Raw genomic sequence first — 21,583 nt, 5'->3', positions numbered from 1 at the left:
TCTACCTACATGTACATATTACCTCAATTACCTCGACTAACCGGTGCCCCCACACATTGACCCTGTACCGGTAACCCCTGTACAGTATATAGCCTCGCTATTGTTATTTTACTGCTGCTCTTTAATTATTTGTTACTTTAATTTCTTATTCTTTTTTCTTTTTTTTTTAACTGCATTGTTGGTTAAGGGCTTGTAAGTAAGCATTGCACTGTAAGGAGTTTTTCCAGGAGTTTTTTTAAACTATGTGACCTGGTTGGTAAACTCTGGTCCCATCATAGCCCATATAAACCATTTTACAACTGATTACTCGCTCTGGCAAATCAAATCAAATCAAATTGTGCATGTGACAAATACAATTTGATTTGATTTGATTTGCCATAGCGAATAATCAGTTGTAAAATGGTTTATATGGGCTATGATGGGACCAGAGRTTTCCAACCAGGTCACATAGTTAAAAAAAAACTCCTGGAAAAACTCCTGGCCCTAGAGAGGGTGAAAACCATGTCTGAAGTAACCTTGCACTTGTTCATAATAGTATTCTATTTCAAAACTAGACTAACACATTTTTTGTTACACTGTCATTAGACAACTGTCAACTGAGACAACTGTCATTAGTGGTTAGAGCGTTGGGCCAGTAACCGAAAGGTTGCTGGATCGAATCCCCGAGCTGACAAGGTAAAAATCTGTCATTCTGCCCCTGAGCAAGGCAGTTAACCCACTGTTCCCCGGGCTCCGAAGACGTGGATGTCGATTTATGCAAGCCCCCCGCACCTCTCTGATTCAGAGGGGTTGGGTTAAATGCGGAAGACACATTTCAGTTGAATGCATTCAGTTGTACAACTGACTAGGTATACCCCTTTCCCCCTTCCATTAGACAATAGAACTAACATGGCTGAGCTTGAACTGCTTTAACACAGTTCAGACTATGTCATCACTATTTGTTGATTGAATTACTCCAGTCAATAATTTTGGATGGAAAAGGCCTAGTTAGCCTAGCCAACCGAAGTTTGAATGCAATTCAATGCCTGTGCATTTAGTCGGACAGAAACTCGACCATAGGCTACTAATTGTGTGCGTGTCGACGAATCGTGAGGCAACACTGTCCCTCACGACCCTGGATGTGAGTAAAAGGGGTCAAGTGTGTCTGTCAAGTTCCAGTACAGAAACTTTGCCAATAGAGGGCGAATACGGAGCTGTGTTCATGGGTTCTTGTCAAACAATGGACTTTTTGTGAGTTGGTCTGGTCTAAAGCCAGTGTTTTTACCTTGTTTTGTTGTTGGTTTCTCTTGCAGGTTCTCTGCTGCTGTGCTGCTGCTGGTGAATAACTATGGCAGCTCTCCTGACAAAGACTTCATCTTCACTCTGGTAGCCTACCTACTGTTTATTACTCATACAAATCCTAACCCTACTTTGGCACCCTATGCTACTTAAAACTGCAATGTGTACCTTTGTAACCTGACCAAATTCACATAGAAATGTGAGTTAAAGGGGGGTTGGAGGGACGCCATGTGCGACTGACGTGTTTTCCGTTTGCTCCCGCAGTATTCTTAAAATGTATGTGAATTTTGCAGCAGAACCGTATTTATTTTCAAATATTAGTTTGGTGATCCCTTTCCGTAAAAACCAAGACTACTTTGCTTTCGAATGTCAGCATGTCAACGAAACATAAGGCAAAAAACATGACTTTGAGAAAACCCGGTCTACAAGACCCACTCTCATCAGCGCCCTCTGCTGAGTCTGAGGGCCCGGAGACTCACACTTTACCCAGGGGTGCGGCTTGGCCTGGCGGTGCTGAAATGAACATTCTCGAGGCCATCAAACTGCTACTCTCTGAGATAGTTCAAATGAAAACGGAGGTAGTTGCTACGATTGAGACCCAAATACAGGAGGTTTCTGATACTTTAAAATCAGATCTAACCATCCTGCGGAACGAGACGGTGCCAGCAATCACATCACTCAAAACAACAACAGAGTGACTRAACCCACTCAAGTGACGCACCCCTCCTAGGGACGGCATGAAAGAGCACCAGTAAGCCAGTGACTCAGCCCCTGTAATAGGGTTAGAGGCAGAGAATCCCAGTGGAGAGAGGGGAACTGGCCAGGCAGAGACAGCAAGGGCGGTTTGTTGCTCCAGAGCCTTTCCGTTCACCTTCACACTCCTGGCCCAGACTACACTCAATCATATGACCCACTGAAGAGATGAGTCTTCAGTAAAGACTTAAAAGTTGAGACCGAGTCTGCGTCTCTCACATGGGTAGGCAGACCATTCCATAAAAATGGAGCTCTATAGGAGAAAGCCCTGCCTCCAGCTGTTTGCTTAGAAATTCTAGGGACAATTAGGAGGCCTGCGTCTTGTGAACGTAGCGTACGTGTAGGTATGTACGGCAGGACCAAATCGGAAAGATAGGTAGGAGCAAGCCCATGTAATGCTTTGTAGGTTAGCAGTAAAACCTTGAAATCAGCCCTTGCCTTAACAGGAAGCCAGTGTAGGGAGGCTAGCACTGGAGTAATATGATCAAATATTTTGGTTCTAGTCAGGATTCTAGCAGCCATATTTAGCACTAACGGAAGTTTATTTAGTGCTTTATCTGGGTAGCCGGAAGGTAGAGCATTGCAGTAGTCTAACCTAGAAGTAACAAAAGCATGGATAACTTTTTCTGCATAATTTTTGGACAGAAAGTTTCTGATTTTTGCAATGTTACATAGATGGAAAAAAGCTGTCCTTGAAACAGTGTAACGGTCGTTTTCCTCCTCGTCTGAAGAGGAGCATGGATCGGACCAAAACGCAGCGTTGGTTGAATACATATTTGTTTATTAATAATAATGAAGACGGAAAAACTCTTAAACAATCTACAAAACAATAAACGATGTGAACAGACCTGAACTTGTGAACATATAACATGAACGCACGAACAGGAAGGAACACACGAATGAAATAAACGAAACGAACGAAAACAGTCCCGTGTGGCACAAACACTGACACAGGAACAATCACCCACAAACAAACAGTGAGAACAGCCTACCTTAATATGGTTCTCAATCAGAGGAAACGTAAAACACCTGCCCCTAATTGAGAACCATATCAGGCTAATACATTGAACCCAACATAGAAACACATAACATAGAATGCCCACCCCAACTCACGCCCTGACCATACTAAACAAAGACAAAATAAAGGAAGTAAGGTCAGGAACGTGACAAACAGTCTTGATATGTTCGTCAAAAGAGAGATCAGGGTCCAGAGTAACGCCGAGGTCCTTCACAGTTTTATTTGAGACGACTTTACAACCATCAAGATTAATTGTCAGATTCAACAGAAGATCTCTTTGTTGCTTGGAATCTAGAACAAGCATCTCTGTTTTGTCCGAGTTTAAAAGTAGAAAGTTTGCAGCCATCCACTTCCTTATGTCTGAAACACAGGCTTCTAGCGAGGGCAATTTTGGGGCTTCACCATGGTTCATTGAAATGTACAGCTGTGTGTCGTCCGCATAGCAGTGAAAGTTAACATTATGTTTTCGAATTACATCCCCAAGAGGTAAAATATATAGTGAAAACAATAGTGGTCCCAAAACGGAACCTTGAGGAACACCGAAATGTACAGTTGATTTGTCAGAGGACATACCATTCACAGAGACAAATTGATATCTTTCCGACAGATAAGATCTAAACCAGGCCAGAACTTGTCCGTGTAGACCAATTTGGGTTTCCAATCTCTCCAAAAGAATGTGGTGATCGATGGTATCAAAGGCAGCACTAAGGTCTAGGAGCACGAGGACAGATGCAGAGCCTCGGTCTGACGCCATTAAAAGGTCATTTACCACCTTCACAAGTGCAGTCTCAGTGCTATGATGGGGTCTAAAACCAGACTGAAGCATTTCGTATACATTGTTTGTCTTCAGGAAGGCAGTGAGTTGCTGCGCAACAGCTTTTTCCCAAAAAACTGAGAGGAATGGAAGATTCGATATAGGCCGATAGTTTTTTTATATTTTCTGGGTCAAAGTTTGGCTTTTTCAAGAGAGGCTTTATTACTGCCACTTTTAGTGAGTTTGGTACACATCCGGTGGATAGAGAGACGTTTATTATGTTCAACATAGGAGGGCCAAGCACAGGAAGCAGCTCTTTCAGTAGTTTAGTTGGAATAGGGTCCAGTATGCAGCTTGAAGGTTTAGAGGCCATGATTATTTTCATCATTGTGTCAAGAGATATAGTACTAAAACACTTGAGTGTCTCTCTTGATCCTAGGTCCTGGCAGAGTTGTGCAGACTCAGGACAGCTGAGCTTTGGAGGAATACGCAGATTTAAAGAGGAGTCCGTAATTTGGTTTCTAATGATCATGATCTTTTCCTCAAAGAAGTTCATGAATTTATTACTGCTGAAGTGAAAGCCATCCTCTCTCGGGGAATACTGCTTTTTAGTTAGCTTTGCGACAGTATCAAAAAGAAATTTCGGATTGTTCTTATTTTCCTCAATTAAGTTGGAAAAATAGGATGATCGAGCAGCAGTGAGGGCTCTTCGATACTGCACGCTACTGTCTTTCCAAGCTAGTCGGAAGACTTCCAGTTTGGTGTGGCGCCATTTCCGTTCCAATTTTCTGGAAGCTTGCTTCAGAGCTCGGGTATTTTCTGTATACCAGGGAGCTAGTTTCTTATGACAAATGTTTTTAGTTTTTAGGGGTGCAATTGCATCTAGGGTATTGCTCAAGGTTAAATTGAGTTCCTCAGTTAGGTGGTTAACTGATTTTTGTCCTCTGACGTCCATGGGTAGGCAGAGGGAGTCTGGAAGGGCATCAAGGAATCTTTGMGTTGTCTGAGAATTTATAGCACGATTTTTTATGCTCCTTGGTTGGGGTCTGAGCAGATTATTTGTTGCGATTGCAAACGTAATAAAATGGTGGTCCGATAGTRCAGGATTATGAGGAAAAACATTAAGATCTACAACATTTATTCCATGGGACAAAACTAGATCCAGAGTATGACTGTGGCAGTGAGTAGGTCCAGAGACATGTTGTACAAAACCCACTGAGTCGATGAGTTGATGAAAGCCTTTTGGAGTGGGTCTGTGGACTTTTCCATGTGAATATTAAAATCACWAAAAATTAGAATATTATCTGCTATGACTACAAGGTCTGATAGGAATTCAGGGAACTCAGTGAGGAACGCTGTATATGGCCCAGGAGGCCTGTAAACAGTAGCTCTAAAAAAGTGATTGAGTAGGCTGCATAGATTTCATGACTAGAAGCTCAAAAGACGAAAACGTCATTTTTTTTTTTGTAAATTGAAATTTGCTATCGTAAATGTTAGCAACACCTCCGCCTTTGCAGGATGCATGGGGGATATAGTCACTAGTGTAACCAGGAGGTGAGGCCTCATTTAACACAGTAAATTCATCAGGCTTAAGCCATGTTTCAGTCAGGCCAATCACATCAAGATTATGATCAGTGATTAGTTCATTGACTATAACTGCCTTTTAAGTGAGGGATCTAACATTAAGTAGCCCTATTTTGAGATGTGAGGTATCACGATCTCTTTCAATAATGGCAGGAATGGAGGAGGTCTTTATCCTAGTGAGATTGCTAAAGCGAACACCGCCATGTTTAGTTTTGCCCAACCTAGGTCGAGGCACAGACACAGTCTCAATGGGGATAGCTGAGCTGACTACACTGACTGTGCTAGTGGCAGACTCCACTAAGCTGGCAGGCTGGCTAACAGTCAGAATTGGTTTCCAGTTGACCAACTATGCAGGAAGTGGATTTCCCCAGTGCCTGCTGTAACGTTAAAAGCAGGATATAAAGCATCCTCTAAAACTAGACCCAAAAGAGCCCTACTCCATAGTTCTACAGACCTGTTTTCTACATGGAGATCCTGTAGTAATGTTCTATTTATTAATGTGGTTTTTATCTGTTCAGATGCTGGGTCTTGTGGTGGACACATCTTGTTTTAGGCTGATCATTGACACTTGTTTATTCATTATAAGACATGAGAAATATTGGTTACAGTATTAAAAACAGAAAAGAAACTGGAGATGTTAGTTTAGTTGAGTTTTAATATGAAGTAGATTTAAACAATAACAGACATATACACATAACCATTGCAACACATTGTCAGGACAAATTATAGAAATCAGGTAATTTAAATGCTGCATGTATGCTGTTTGGCCTGTGTAAATCTCCCAAATGGAACAATACATTCAATCCCACATAAATCTTACCTCACCATTACAATAAATAATCCTTAATTTCTCCCCAGAAGCATCACACATTCATCCACAGTACATAGTCCTTAATAAATGCTAATTTAGACTTAATTCAACATCAAGTGTCACGRCCTGACCATAGAGAGCTTTTTATTCTCTATGRTGGTTAGGTCGGGGTGTGACTAGGGTGGGTCATCTGGCCTGGTAAGGTTCCCAATCAGAGGCAGGTGTTTATCYTTGTCTKTGATTGGGGATCATATTTAGGCAGCCATTTCCCCATTGTACTTTGTGGGATCTTGTCTAGGTATAGTTGCCTGCGAGCACTACATTGAGCTTCACGTTTAATTTTGCGCTTTATTGTTTTTTTTCTTTGTTTTCTCTTCCAAATAAAGAGGATGGAAACATACTACGCTGCATCTTGGTCCACTCATTATAACGAACGTGACATCAACGTATTATGGTGTTTCTAACCTAGAGTTTTCTGGTCGCACTTTATTACAGAACAAAAATCTAACATCAATCTAGAATTCACAACATCTGTATCGTACCTCTAAAACTACAACAAATATACTGAATACATAGGTCATTTCCTTGATTAAAACATTTGTTATAACAATAAGGTCAGCAAAGATTGCATTTGGCTTTCACTACAGTCTTCTCATCACAACGAATTGATTAGCATTCAGTTATCCCAACATTACAACAATTATGCCACGTTTTTACACTCTCACATTTAATCTTCAGTTATCTTCAAGAGAACACTCTTCATTGGCTGGTGGCCTGAGATGTGTGGGTCCAGTATCTGATCTGAGCATCATCATTGGTCAACATAGGATGGGGGAAGGAGAGGATGGAGTGGGAAGGTCCTCTTCATAGCATACTGCTCTTCACCCTCTCAAAGATCTGTCGAACCTTGATAGCCGGTACACAGCCCTCCCTCACGATGCTAATCGTACCTGGGGGAGAAGGAAACAATCCTGACTAAGTGATCATTGACACACAAGGAACCATTGGGTGGGACTAGGGTTGCAAAGTCTCAGTAACTTTAACTAAAATCCTGSTTGMAGGATTTTGGAAATTCCTACTTAAATCCTTCTGAAATCCAGGAATCTTCCAACTAGGATATCTGGAAAACCTGGGAATTTGGGGAAAGTTATTGGAATCTTGCAACCCTAGGTGGGACAACACAAAGCCTAAGAGGCTTTAGTTATGACTTATTGTAGTGGGCTTCTGTACTGTACTGTGACATCATACCTTCATCTATCTTGAGGCAGTTGACCACTGTGGAGGCTACGACCTCGTTGGACTCCCCGTCACACAAAACACCCTGGAGCTTATGGCCCAGACGACTGAAACACACACAGATAGAGGAGACAGTGTCACTATRAGTATTAGGAAGACAGTTTGAGAGTAAGTTCAGGTATAGGTTCAGGTTCAAAACAGCATCAAGAGTAAAGAACATCATCTACATTATGACCCAATAACTAGTAGAGGACTAACACAGATACATTAGCATAACTGTACATTTACACAGCAGGCTGACTGATACTGATGACATGTTATAAATGGTGATCATTTACCACTATAATGTTTTATGAATAACCACCAACACGCTTGAGTACAGGTGAGTATTATGCTAGACTGTTACCTGATGACCATGTCATGGTGCGTGCTGTCGGGTTCTCCGCTGGGATTGGCTGAGGTGATGGCGAGTGGGCCGGTGATGTCACACAGGTGTCCGGTAACGGTGTGGTCAGGGACTCGGATCATAATGCTGTCCTTGGTCCCCACGCGGTCGTAGGCCGGACCCACACCTGGACAACACATGTAGACAATCACCTCACAATCACCTCGAACACAACGATTAAAAACACTGTTTTAGTTTAGATAAACCCCCAAAAGTCAACATGTAATTCAAATAATTTCTGTTAACCTATCCCAGTGCAGCAGAAATAAAATAACTGTAATTTGCAGTGGAGGCTGCTGAGGGGAGAACGGCTCATAATAATGGCTGGAATGGAGTCAATGGAATGGTATCAACCACATGTTTGACACCATTCCATTCACTCCATGCCATCTATTACACTCCATTCAAAATATTATTATGAGCTCCCCTCACCAGCCTCCACTGGTAATTTGCCACCATGGTACTGACCCAGTCTGAGTAGCCAATCTCCCTTGCAGACGATGCAGCTGATTCCTCCAGGGTAGACGTTCCTCATGAACTCCCAGAGTAGAGAGCTGAAGGGGGGCTTGGCTGCCACCAGCTGCTCCACACTGGAAATACAGATACAGATCGGCTTCTCTGCTGGGCGGTCCTGGTTAGGGGTCAGAGAGACAGGTCAGGGGTTAGAGGTCAGGGGTCAAGGGGCTTGGCCCAGCTGTTCTACACTGGAGATATAGATTGGCTTCTCTGCTGGGCAGTCCTAAAAGGGGTCAAAGAGAGGTTAGAGGTCAAAGATCAAGTGTTATTTAGTTTCATCCAAAAACAAAATTTTGTGAGCCAGTGCATGACAATTCACAGTATAACATTAGGATTGTTCCAGGACAATTGTTCATATCAGGCTCTAAGGACCAGTAGCCTACTTGCTGGAGTAACATTGGCTTGTTTAAGAGTATGAGGACAGTATGTTACTGATAATGTGAGTGTTACCTTGATGTTGTAGATGCTCTCGATGGCGTGAGGGTTCTTGCAGGAGGCAGCCAGGGCGTAGACAGTGTCGGTGGGGATTCCACAGACCCCCCCGTCGTCTAGCAGTTTGTTGATTTTCAGGAGTCCACTAGTCAGCCTGGAGTCTGCTACGGGACAGGGCGAGTCAGGCGACAACGCCTTCCTCTGCTTCACATCCTGAGACACAACACAAAGAGAGAAGATATGGAGCAGAACAGAATGGAGTAGGACATAATGGTATGGAATGAAATGTAACAGAACAGAAACAAATGGAATGGAACGAGAACCGAATGGAATAGAATAGAATGGAACGGAATYGAATGGAGTAGAATGAAACGGAACGGAATGGAATGGAGTAGAATGAAACGGAACGGAATGGAATGGAGTAGACTGAAACGGAACGGAATGGAATGGAGTAGAATGAAACGGAACGGAATGGAACGGAATGGAATGGAACGGAATGGAATGGAACAGAATGAAATACGGAATGGAGTGTATTGTTCTCACCTTGAACAGTGGTGGGCCGAGGGGCAGCAGTCTCTGAGAGAAGGTACAGTTGACCAGCGATGCCAGGGCTCCATACACACAGATGATAGAGAACACAGCTAGCATGGCAACTGTAGGAAGAACGCAAGAGCAATGTTAGAACAGTGACATTCAACTGACATCTAGGTCTCAAAACAATGTGTACATGATGCAATGTTTTGAACTTAAAGCATACATGTTCACTATGGTAGAGATACTGTGCAGTAGGTCTGAGACCGTAAGGGTAGTGAGGTGAGAAGCAGGTTCCTTACTCTCCAACTGGTAGGGGAGCTGTTGGAGGGTGGACAGGAGGAAACACACCAGGACTGCCTCCATGACCACGGTCAGAGACAAGAGGACCAGGTTCCCATACGCAGCTGGAGGGTGGACACATGGAAATATGGAGAGATATAGAAATGGAGAGGTGGAGGGGAGAAGACATGGAGAAAGTTAGCAATACAGGATGAATACACTGCATGTGTCCCTAATGGTCACCTATGACCTATATCAGGCTTCCTCAACGGCGGCCCACGGACACATTTATTTGGCATATACATTTTTCTGAGCAAAAACAATTGTTGGATATAAAAGACTGTAAAAACACCAGCAAATCAGCTCCAATTGATTTTAATTTTGGAAATCTGTTCCAAGGTATTCCCACGCATAATAGAGAGATATATGTGATTGTGTAGAAATGTAAACAATGTTTGAAATTACTATGTTTTAGTCAAATGTTATATCTGTTCGGGCTTCTTGCGGTTCATTTGCAGTCTACAAATGATTTGTAATTTGCCCTCGGCTGAATATAGTTGATGATCCCTGCACTATGGTGAAGCACTACTTGTGACCAGGGCCCATAGGGCTACATAAGGAATAGGGTGRCAAACACAACCTCCGTTTTTCACTCTCTTTATCTGTTGAAGCAGGTGAACAGGTAGATTTTGGTCATTTCATGAAGAGACTGACCGATGAGCATGAGGAAAGCGTTGATGACCAGGAAAGCGATGGTTCCAGCTGTGAACCCTAAAGACCCTGCTGGAGAGATCTGTAGCATGAGGCCTGAGAATAGAACAGAGAGTACTGGTTACTAAACAGGTCACAGAGCATGGAGACAACAACAACAGTAACACTGACTAACTGTCCTGCAAGTCTCCTCTTGACATTATTGTATGATTTAGGCTAAACTTAAAGGCACATTCTTCCTGTTAGGATCTGTCAATGTGTGAAATGTGTCAAATTCTATATGTATGTCAGCACCAAAGCCAAATTTCCATTTTGCGTAAACCTAATGGATAATAAAGTCTTCTAATCTAATCCTTCAGTGTACATCCCAAATGGTACCCTATTCCCTATATAGTGCACTACTTTTGACAAGAGCCCTGTATAAGGAATAAGGTGTCATTTAGGAGGCAGCACAAGTCAACCATGTACCTGCGAAGCGGTACCATGTCCATGTAGCCCAGACAACCATGTAGAAGGATGGGATGACGGACCCAAATCTCTGTCCTCCCCTGACCTGCAGTCTGCTGACCAACCCCTGTACCAACGCTCCTGACACCAGCACCCACGGAACGCTCAGCCGCAGGAACACCCCACTCTGACTGGACGAGGCCGAGTGGAGTGCCGAGAGAGCTGCCACCCCGTTGGTCAGGTAGAATAGGGTGTCAGTGATCTGAATTGTCGGTGGTGATGATGACAGCGCCCCCTGGAGTTTCCCCGGGGAACAGCAGCAGCACAGGATGGAGCGGAGGCGGTCAGAGGAGACGAGCTGAGAACCCACAGGGATCAGAATCTTCTCAGCAATGGAGTTGATGAGGCGGCAGAATGTCCCGTAAAGCGAGGCAGCGGCAAACAGGGAGCAGGACACCCCGAAGAACATGTAGTACCCCTGGAGGGGGATCTGGGGGACCGTGGACACGGACAGCAGCAGGAACAATGCATTGTGGGCCACCTCCAGGGTGTCATTACTCAGACTGACCACTAGGAGGAGGAGCGCCACCGCCACGAAGAACCAATCACCAACCATTGCCTGTCTCCCAGCAGCCACCTCTACCTTCGGCTCCGACACGATCAGGGGCGACAACACAAACTCCTCCCACGCCTTGGTCAGCCAGTAAGTGGCATGCAGCCCGGCCTTGATGGCCAGGTAGCCATCATGCCGCAGGTGAGCATAGTAGCTGGAGAGGAGCTGAGCAGCAGAGATGATGGAGATCCACACAGCACCCAGGGAGAAGGACGTGACATAGCCGAAGCTGTAGAACAACAGGATGAATGGAGACACGGTGTCGCAAAAAAAGCAGAGCGCTTGGGGTTCAGCGTACTTCGTGTTCTTCTTCTTCTCCTGTCCCAGGCTCTGAGCGCTGGCCGTGGGAGTTTGATTGGTCCCCAGTAGGAGCACGTTAAACAGGGGGTTGCCGAACCCCTTCAAGACGTAGCGCTGTGCCAGGCCTTTCACCAGCAGGGCTGCGCTGCCGTACACGGCGAAAAGAAGGATGAGGAGTTCTAGAATACCGGAGACGATCAGCGGCCAGGCGGAGGACACTCCCAATATCACGGCCTCGAACAGCAGCGTCAGCGTGATGGCGCCGAACACAAAGGGCATGATGACGTTTACCGTGGCKGAGCAGAAGGCCAATAGGAAGGAGAGGAGGATGTACGGGACCAATCCCGCGATGGCAGTCTGGGGAATGTGCAGGAAGAACAGCCAATCAGGGCTCCGCGAGGTGCCGTTGATGAGTTCCGCTGACAGGGATAGGTTGGTTATGAGGGAAGTGTGCATTGTCATGTTGCTCATCAGGTCATGTGACAGGGTCAAGTTGGTTGTGATTTGTTGGGAGGCACCCTGGAAGATGCGTGTGGCGCCATAGCTCCCCCAGAGCGCTGCGTAGCCGATGAAGGCAGTGCTGCTTAGGTGGTCGTATTTGCGGAACGACAGGAGGCCGGCGATCAGCTGACACACACCACCTATCAGAATCAGGTGAACACCTGCAAGCACACAACACAGTTAGTGATGTTGAACAACCACCTACAAACACACAACACTGTTACTGATGCTAAACAACCAACTGAAACACAACAGCAAGAACATAGAGTAGAGTTAGATAGTGATCATGATGAACGGATGGATTGATTAGCGTACCTGCCAGAATGTTTTCCACCCCCTGTACCGGTACTCCGGTTCTAGCGGTGTTGAAGTTCTGCAGTAGAACCAGGAACGCACTGATCCCATTGGATAACATGCCCAACACCCCTGGCTCACCATAGAAACTGGCGGGAAAACCATCCACGGTTGCCATGGCGTCTGTCGTTTCAGCTACAGCTGTAAAATACTAGCAAAAGTAATAATATTATATGAACATGAGAGGACAGCGAAGAAAAAAATTATAATGAGAAAATAAATGATGAAAATACAAGCTATTCAGTAGCATATTATTCCAGCATCAGTCTGGGGCGAAGTGTTTAACTATAAGGCTCTAGCTGGGGTCCCAAATGGCACCCTATTCCCTATGGGCCCAGGTCAAAAGTAGTGCACTATATAGGGAATAGGGAGCCATTTGGGACACAKCCCTAGACTGGTGTGGTTGGCTGGTCTGTCTGTCAACAGTCTCCTCCAACCCAGGGCTAAGACTTCCTCTTGCTCTAAATTTAAACCCAATATTGGCTCATTCCTGTCCTGCCTGTTTCTTTATTCTGTGGAATGGAAATAAAGTATGAATGTGTTTCTAGTATAAATGTGTTTTGGACAATAAACAAGCAAAGGATATATTTGCAGAGTTGATGATGTCACTGGCCCAGTCATGGAGGATAAATGTTATGTTGACTGGGACAGATGAGTTGAAACAGGTCATCACCAGAGAAACAGGTGGCATTGGAGCTTACTGTCTAGAACGGGCTCTGGTTAAGATTCACCTCAGTACTTATCACTGAACATAAAGATCCCATCGCCCTCTACAGTGGGGCAAAAAAGTATTTAGTCAGCCACCAARTGTGCAAGTTCTCCCACTTAAAAAGATGAGAGAGGCCTGTAATTTTCATCATAGGTACACTTCAACTATGACAGACAAAATGAGAAGAAAAAAATCCAGAAATTCCACACTGTAGGATTTATAAATTCATTTACTTATGCAAATCTATGCTGAATTACAATATTTGTGTCGAATGAAGCGAAGAGTGTGCGAGATTACTTTTTGATTTACCCTGTGTGGCAATGAACAGTCCAAACTTTTCTGTAAGTCTTCACAAGGTTTTCACACACTGTTGCGTGATTTATGGCACATTCCTCCATGCAGATCTCCTCTAGAGCAGTGATGTTTGGGGCTGTTGCTGGGCAACACGGGACTTTCAACTCCCTCCAAATTTTTTCTATGGGGGTTGAGATGTCTGAGAGCTGGCTAGGCCACTCCAGGACCTTGAAATGCTTCTTACGAAGCCACTCCTTCGTTGCCCGGGCGGTGTGTTGATCGATGTCATGCTGAAAGACCCAGCCACGTTTCATCTTCAATGCCCTTGCTGATGGAAGAGGTTTTCACTCAAAATCTCACGATACATGGCCCCATTCATTCTTTCCTTTACACGGATCAGTGTCTGTCCTGGTCCCTTTGCAGAAAAACAGCCCCAAAGCATAATGTTTCCACCCCCGTGCTTCACAGTAGGTATGGTGTTCTTTGATGCAACTCAGCATTCTTTGTCCTCCAAACACGACGAGTTGAGTTTTTACCAAAAAGTTATATTTTGTGTTTCATCTGACATATGACATTCTCCCATTTCTTCTGGATCATCCAAATGCTCTCTAGCAAACTTCAGACGGCCTGGACATGTACTGGCTTAAACAGGGGGACACGTCTGGCACTGCAGGATTTGAGTCCCTGGCGGCGTAGTGTGTTACTGATGTAGCTTTGTTACTTTGTCCCAGCTCTCTGCAGGTCATTCACTAGGTCCCCCGTGTGGTTCTGGGATTTTTGCTCACCGTTCTTGTGATCTTTTGACCCCACGGGGTGAGATCTTGCGTGGAGCCCAGACGGGAGAGATTATCAGTGGTCTTGTATGTCTTCCATTTCCTAATAATTGCTCCCACAGTTGATTTCTTCAAACCAAGCTGTCTTACCTATTGCAGATTCGTCTTCCCAGCCTGTGGGCAGGTCTACAATTTTGTTTATGGTGTCCTTTGACAGCTCTTTGGTCTTGGCCATAGTGGATTTGGAGTGTGACTGTTTGAGGTTGTGGACAGGTGTTTTTTTATACTGATAACAAGTTCAAAGAGTGCCTTAATACAGGTAACGAGTGGAGGACAGAGGAGCCTCTTAAAGAAGAAGTTACAGGTCTGTTGAGAGCCAGAAATCTTGCTTGTTTGTAGGTGACCAAATACTTATTTTCCACCATAATTTGCAAATAAATTCATTAAAAATCTTACAATGTGATTTTCTGGATTTRTTTTCTCATTTTGTCTGTCATAGTTGAAGTGTWCCTATGATGAAAATTACAGGCCTCTCTCATCTTTTTAAGTGGGAGAACTTGCACAATTGGTGGCTGACTAAATACTTTTTTGCCCCACTGTATATGTAAAACACTAACCTACACTTTTTTGAATCAAAACACATTTGTGAATTACCACATCGCTCCCTGCCTTTCTCTCTCTCACTCACTCTTCCCCTCCCTCTCACTCCCTCTCTCTCCCACCTCCCCTACCTTATTCAGCAAAGTAACCCCTCTCAGAGAGCCCATCAGTGCCTCTCCACTCCCTGTCTTGCTTAGTGCCAGATAAACGCTGATTCTCATATCCACCCACTCCCAGTYACAAAGACAGATTCCACAGTACAGTATGTGTGACTGGAGGGCGTCAGTGCATGGCAGGTGCCTGTGCCTAGAGAGATAGAAGGCTGGTGCCTAGAGAGATAGGAGGCTGGTGCCTAGAGAGATAGAAGGCTGGTGCCTAGATTGATAGGAGGCTGGTGCCTAGAGAGATAGGAGGCTGGTGCCTAGAGAGATAGGAGGCTGGTGCCTAGATTGATAGGAGGCTGGTGCCTAGAGAGATAGGAGGCTGGTGCCTAGAGAGATAGGAGGCGAATGCTTAGAGAAATAGGAGGCTGATGCCTAGAGATATAGGAGGCTGGTGCCTAGAAAGATAGGAGGCTGATGCTTAGAGATATAGGAGGCTGGTGCCTAGAAAGATAGGAGGCTGATGCCTAGAGAGATAGGCTGCTGCCTAGCCAATCTTATTTTCTTCCTCGCTCTCTCTCTCCCTCTTTCGCTGAGTCAGTGACAGGAGACAGAGCAGAGCACACTTACTTACCCTGTATATGTCAGCCTGTCTATCATCATATACAGTCTATCACATATATCTATTAGACTTCCATACATATGTGTTTACACGTCTATTATCAAGCAGCTGATTCTAGTAAGTAATATCAGACCTCTCTCTCTCCATCACTATCTTACCATCACAACACTACTAGCCTTCTCTAACTGTTCAGACAACTTCTCCACAGTATCATAAGCTGCTCTTTACAAGACAAATATTTACATAAGATACCAGTTATTTCTGCCATGTATGTCATGCCATGAATGTTTGAGTATAATATTCTGCTGTCCTGAAACTAGCCTACACAGTGCATTAACACAGAGAGGAGAGGAGATGGATACAGCACGCAGTTAAAAGAGGAGTATTTACCTTCTGATGATGAGGACAATGATGATGATGCTCAGACAAAGAAAGAGAAGGCGAGATGATCGGACAGAGAGAGAAGACGTTATTTGACATATGTTTTGGAGGAATGTCCTGAGAGTGGGAGGACTTCCAGATGTCCCCCCCTCACCCCTCCAGAGGTGACATCAGACCTTACCTGGGTTGTTCCATGAAATTAGTACCTTTTGCTTCCCTTTGATATTTTAAAGGTCCAATGCGGCTGTTTTTATCTGAATATCAAATCATTTCTGGGTAACAATTACATACTTTACTGTGATTGTTTTCAATTAAAATATTGGATTTTTTTGTTGTTGCTTCTTAGCAAAGAACCATTTCTGAAGCAAAAATGTTGCTGGGACTATATGGGAGTGGTCTGAATTGAAAGGGGGAAAATGACAATGTGTTATTGGCAGAGAGGTTTGGAACTCTCTTTCTTATTTGTCTATTAACTAATTTATCGATTGATGATGTCAACAGGTAGGCCAAAACTATATCCCGTTAAAACTCCATCTCACCAAAACATTTTTCAAACAGCTCTTACACTAAAAGGGCATTATCATCATTTTCACAATTTCACAGTATTATTCCAACCTCAGTGTGGAACACCTTCTTAATATTGAGTTGCACCCCCTTTAGCCCTRAGAGCAGTCTCAATTTGTCAGGGCATGGGCTCTACAAGGTGTCGTAAGCGTTACACAGTGATGCTGGCCCATGTTGACTAAAATGCTTTTCACAGTTGAGTCAAGTTGGCTGGATGTCCTTTGGGTGGTGGACCATTCTTGATACACACAGGGAAACTGCTGAGCGTGAAAAACCCAGCAGCGTTGCAGTACAGGTGACATCAGTAAGGGATCATAGCTTTCACCTGGTTTCACCTGGTCAGTCTATGTCATGGAAAMAATTATGTACACTCAGGGAATATAACACACAGGGAAATCATGTTTTTGATTGCAATGAGCCTTTAAGTAGAAAATCTACACCAATATTGCATTTTAAAAGCCTTTCATATTTAATGACATGCCCTTTAATATAGACCACATGGAAAATTCAATAAATCTGATATTTTTATATGAATAGACTCCAGAATTTTACAAGTCCCTCTGCACAGGAAGAGTTTAACCCACTTGACACCAACATTTCTCAAAATGTTCACTATCATTGTAAAACCTTTTTGTTGCTTTGACAATGTAAGATTCTGAAGATTAGTGAATATCCATTTTTTTTTTTTTTTAAGATCAACCCTGTAACCTGAACTGAACTCTTGTTTTAATATGGTGGAACTATTCCTTTTAAATATTTACTTCAAAAGAAACACTGAACATCTATTAGTGAAATCCTAGTGTAAAAMCAGGTGGGCTGGTTCTACTCTTTTTGGCCTTTTTGTGGTGTAATACTGGGTGGGTCGAGTATAACACGTCAACCCTGTTGCCCATAGACAGACAGGCTAGACATGTTTTAACAATTTAAATTATTTTTGGTGAAACTTGCATTCAATTGCCCCTCCCTGTTGCACACAACAAGCTTCCAGGGGATTTACGGCCGATTTAAGGTGAAATCGTCAACCCTGTTACAGTCAAACCTGTTACTTTAATTGGCACTTAATAGGCAGTTACTATAGACATTTTTTATTTAACCTCTTGAGAGGTTATTATAGGTTGAACATGTGCTTTTTATGACAGAATGTTCAAATTAGGTGAAATCAAAAGCTTTTTTTCACCAAGTTACACATCTRAAAAGGCACTGAATTAGTGGAACGTCCACAACTAAGAATGACTTCCTGTCCCTCTGTTCTGTATAAGGGATCTTTGTCTCTCTGGAGTATAACATCACACCTTACCTAAGAAGAAGATACCTTCCTCCTGATGATGATGATGATGATGGTGATGATGAGGGAAAATCCCAGCATGTGATGGGAGTAGAGGTTCATGTTTTGGAATTTCCTCCCTCTCCCTGCCTCTCACTGTTTCATGATTCATGATATATTGATATATGTGGGCCTCTCTCTATTCAACTGTTAGTCAGTGTGTGAGGTTAGAAGCCCAGAGAGAATGTAGTTGTCTGTCTGTCTGTCTGTCTGTCTGTCTGTCTGTAAGATTAATTGATGTGTCAAATAAGCTTATTGACCTCTCAGGACTTGAATATTACTGCCAGTCACAAAATAATTTAACAAGTAGACCTACATAAAATGTTTACGTAGTGATAACACTATCACTCGTAATTCATTAGTCACAATGATTAACTGGTACGTATGCCAGAGGTGGCACCACAGGTCCCTGAGTGGTTGGCCAATTTTTTTCACCTGATGGTAACCAGGTATAACTTTGGAACCTAGTTGTAGCAGGGACTGTAAGGGTTGCCCTACTGCCTGGGCAAGTGAACTGAGCAGTCTGGCAAGTTGASCCTGCTCTAAAGTTTCCCCAGGTGATTTTTCTTTAGTGAGAACAACAAACTGTAAGGAATTCCCCTAGGCCTAAAACTGAAGAAAAACTAGAGTATGATAAAGAACATTTCATGGTTTTGCTGTTTAATGTTTTCATTCTTTCTCTCTATCTGTCCCTCAGGACTGTTTTACTGACATACTCTACTGTCCGTCTGTTTGTGTGTTTGTCAGAGATCCTTCAGACCCATGTCTGCTACACTGAGAGGACTCCACCAGTCTGCCCTGGACAGTAAGCTCTGCTCAGCACTTTACTCTGTACTGTGTACTCTCTGCTGTCTCCTTCCTGTGTTAAGATTTTCCTTTACCACAATATCAAAACACACACACATATATACTGTACACAAGCACATTGGCTAAGTGTTTCTTTCTGGCTTGGATATGAGGAAGCTGATGTTTGACATTAGTAAATATTGGTCTGATCTGTTCTATTCATACAGGCTGTCTTGTTGAGGTCTACAGTATACTGTATATAGACCTACATTGACACAGGCTGTCTGTGTTGGTTGTCTACCTCTCCTCTGGTTCTTCGTCTCAGTTCAGACATGAGTAAACTGAGCTAAGAACATACTGAGGAGGTTTTAAACATTCCTGTCTCCTCTTGTCCTCGTCTCCCTTCTTCTCCCCTCCCCTCGTCCTCTTCAACACTCCTCTCCCCTCTCCCTCCTCTCCCCCCTCCTATCCTCCTATCCTCCTTCCCATTCCCTCCTCTCCTCATTCCCTCCAGTGACAGACCATCCAGGCTCAGAGGACAGTGTGACAGACAGTTTTGGACAGTTCATCCAGGGTGTCCAGTCCTACCAAATTCCCCCATCCTGCTCCCCCGGAGCAAGAGGATGGTTCTGGACTCCATCGGAGTGGGACTACTGGGCAGCACCACACACATCTTCCAGTTGGCCCTACAACACTGTCAGGTGAGATAATAGAATAGAAACTTTATTGTCCATTGGTTACAACGTATACTTGTCTTCTGCCTTTCCCAACACCCCTAGATATACACACACACACCCATTGAGAGGCACAGGGTCAGCCGCACAGAGCGCCCCTGGATGGAGAGCAATTGTGAGGGGTTAAGTGCCATGCTCAAGGGCCCAACGCCAGGGGATGGTATATGGGATCAGAGACCAGCAGCCTTTCATCTACTAGTTCAGTTCCATTCCCATTTTTGTGTCACCTGGGACTTGAACCAGCACCTTTCAGCTTCCTTTTCTCCTCGTCTCCTTCCCTTCACACTACCGCTAATTGATGTGAAAGCAGATAGCTTGTAGTGATATCAATCTACCAAGTTGGCAGAACAGTGCAGATGAAGGAGAAGACACAAGGAAACGAGGCAAGGGCTTTTCTCCGACTGACAACTCTATGAATCCAGTCGAGTGCTGTAACAGTCTGTAAGAGGCAGAGACAGCCTGCAGACAAAACACAGTAACTGGACGCAGGGTTAAGGTTAGACAGAGACAGTTGACAGACTACATAACTGTTAGAGGCAGACACTCTGTCATCCATTAAATAGTCAGGACAGGAATGGAGGAATAGAGTGTACACTGTAAAGATTGGTCACTCACAGTCCCCATGGTGACAGTTTCTGTGTAGATGTGTGGAAACACATGGTGATATGGACACAGTGTTGTTAGGAAGAGGAGAAAAATTGGTTGTTTTAACAGTTATGTTGTCTCCGTTCTGTCTCTCTAATGCCCCCTACTGTCGATCCTCTGTCCTGCAACATATGTACGCTCCGGATGACATCAGTTCTGTGTACAGATGCAGAGGAACCAGACTCTCCCCAACCCTCGCTGCCTTTATTCAAGAGAGTGGCTGTGAGTAGACGCATCTACAGTAGATCTGCATACACATAAGTGTAGATATGCAGTACCAGTCAAGAGTTTGGACACACTTCCTCATTCAAGGGTTTTTCTTTATTTTTACTATTTTCTACATTGTAGAAAAAMAATGAAGACATCAAATCTATGAAATAACACATATGGAATCATGTAGTAACCAAAAAAGTGTTAAAGAAATCAAAATATATTTTATATTTGAGATTCTTCAAAGTAGCCACCCTTTGCCTTGATGACAGCTTGGAACACCGTTGGCATTCTCTCAACCAGCTTAACCTGGAATGCTTTTCCAAAAGTCTTGAAGGAGTTCCCACATATGCTGAGCACTTGTTGGCTGCTCTTTTCATGACTGAGTAGGTGTGTCTAAACCTTTGACTGGTACTGTATGTGGACACTATGTGGCTCCTATTACCACAGACAGAAAGACAGACAGACAAAGATACATATAGAGACAGACAGAGAGACAGACAGAGAGACAGACAGAGAGACAGACAGACAGAGTGACAGAGACAGACAGAGAAACAGACAGACAGGTCATAAAGACAGAAAAAACATCCAACAACAGACATATAATTGTCAGTATTTGTCACTATTTACTGTCTCGTGGTAAACCAACTGTGTACACCTACTGTCTTCATTTGAATTGTAATAAACATAACATTTGAATCTTTAAAGCAATGAGTCTGTTAATAACTGTGGTCTTTCCAGTGTCTGTCTCCATTGTATGTCTGTTGTCCAAGAAAACTACTGTGTGCCTGTTGTGTGTCGGTTGTCCTGTCCAGGCCCACTCCATGGACTTTGACGACGCCTGGCACCCTGCCATTTACCCGTCGGGGGCGGTCCTTCCCGCTCTACCGGCGGTCAGCGACATACTGCCCAATAACAGAAAGCCTAGTGGGTGGGACTTTCTGTTGGCCTTCAACATTGGAATAGAGTTCCAGGGACGACTGATGAGGTTCTCCAACGAGGCTCACAACATCTCCAAGAGGTGAGGACTGGACCATTGCTCTGGTGCTCTCTATGGGGCTGTGACATAAGTATTATAAATGTTTACAGGTCTGTTTGTGTGGTATTCTACCAGCCTGTCTTTGGGATAGGAGAGGCTCAGTGGCTAGTCTAATTAGTTTACTTTAAACAGTGGATTCCCTCAGAAGTCGGAAGTTTACGTACACTTAGGTTGGAGTCATTAAAACTTGTTTTTCAACAACTCTACAAATTAATTGTTAACAAACTATAGTTTT

The 21,583-nt window shown here is 43.9% G+C and overlaps 1 protein-coding gene and 1 pseudogene across 1 annotated transcript; one reads left to right on the top strand and one right to left on the bottom strand.

Moving 5' to 3' along the window:
• Positions 1 to 6,024: 6,024 nt before the first annotated feature.
• On the bottom strand, positions 6,025 to 16,131 carry LOC111960745 (uncharacterized). The gene is made up of 11 exons (XM_023982945.2): positions 16,056 to 16,131; positions 12,528 to 12,717; positions 10,820 to 12,373; positions 10,355 to 10,447; positions 9,661 to 9,765; positions 9,371 to 9,480; positions 8,846 to 9,040; positions 8,348 to 8,510; positions 7,841 to 8,006; positions 7,447 to 7,541; positions 6,025 to 7,148 (listed from the first exon to the last, which is right to left on the bottom strand). Exons 2-11 carry the CDS (start codon positions 12,682 to 12,684, stop codon positions 7,063 to 7,065), a joined length of 2,724 nt encoding a protein of 907 aa, XP_023838713.1. The 5' UTR covers positions 12,685 to 12,717; positions 16,056 to 16,131; the 3' UTR covers positions 6,025 to 7,062.
• Positions 16,132 to 18,684: 2,553 nt separating this feature from the next.
• LOC139023577 (cis-aconitate decarboxylase-like) lies at positions 18,685 to 21,334 on the top strand (annotated as a pseudogene).
• The last annotated feature ends 249 nt before the right edge of the window (positions 21,335 to 21,583 follow it).

This window comes from Salvelinus sp. IW2-2015, linkage group LG4p (assembly GCF_002910315.2).
Source record: "Salvelinus sp. IW2-2015 linkage group LG4p, ASM291031v2, whole genome shotgun sequence".
NCBI lineage: Eukaryota > Metazoa > Chordata > Actinopteri > Salmoniformes > Salmonidae > Salvelinus > Salvelinus sp. IW2-2015.
Note: the sequence above shows the minus strand (reverse complement) of the source record. Positions and strands in the feature narration are given on the sequence as shown.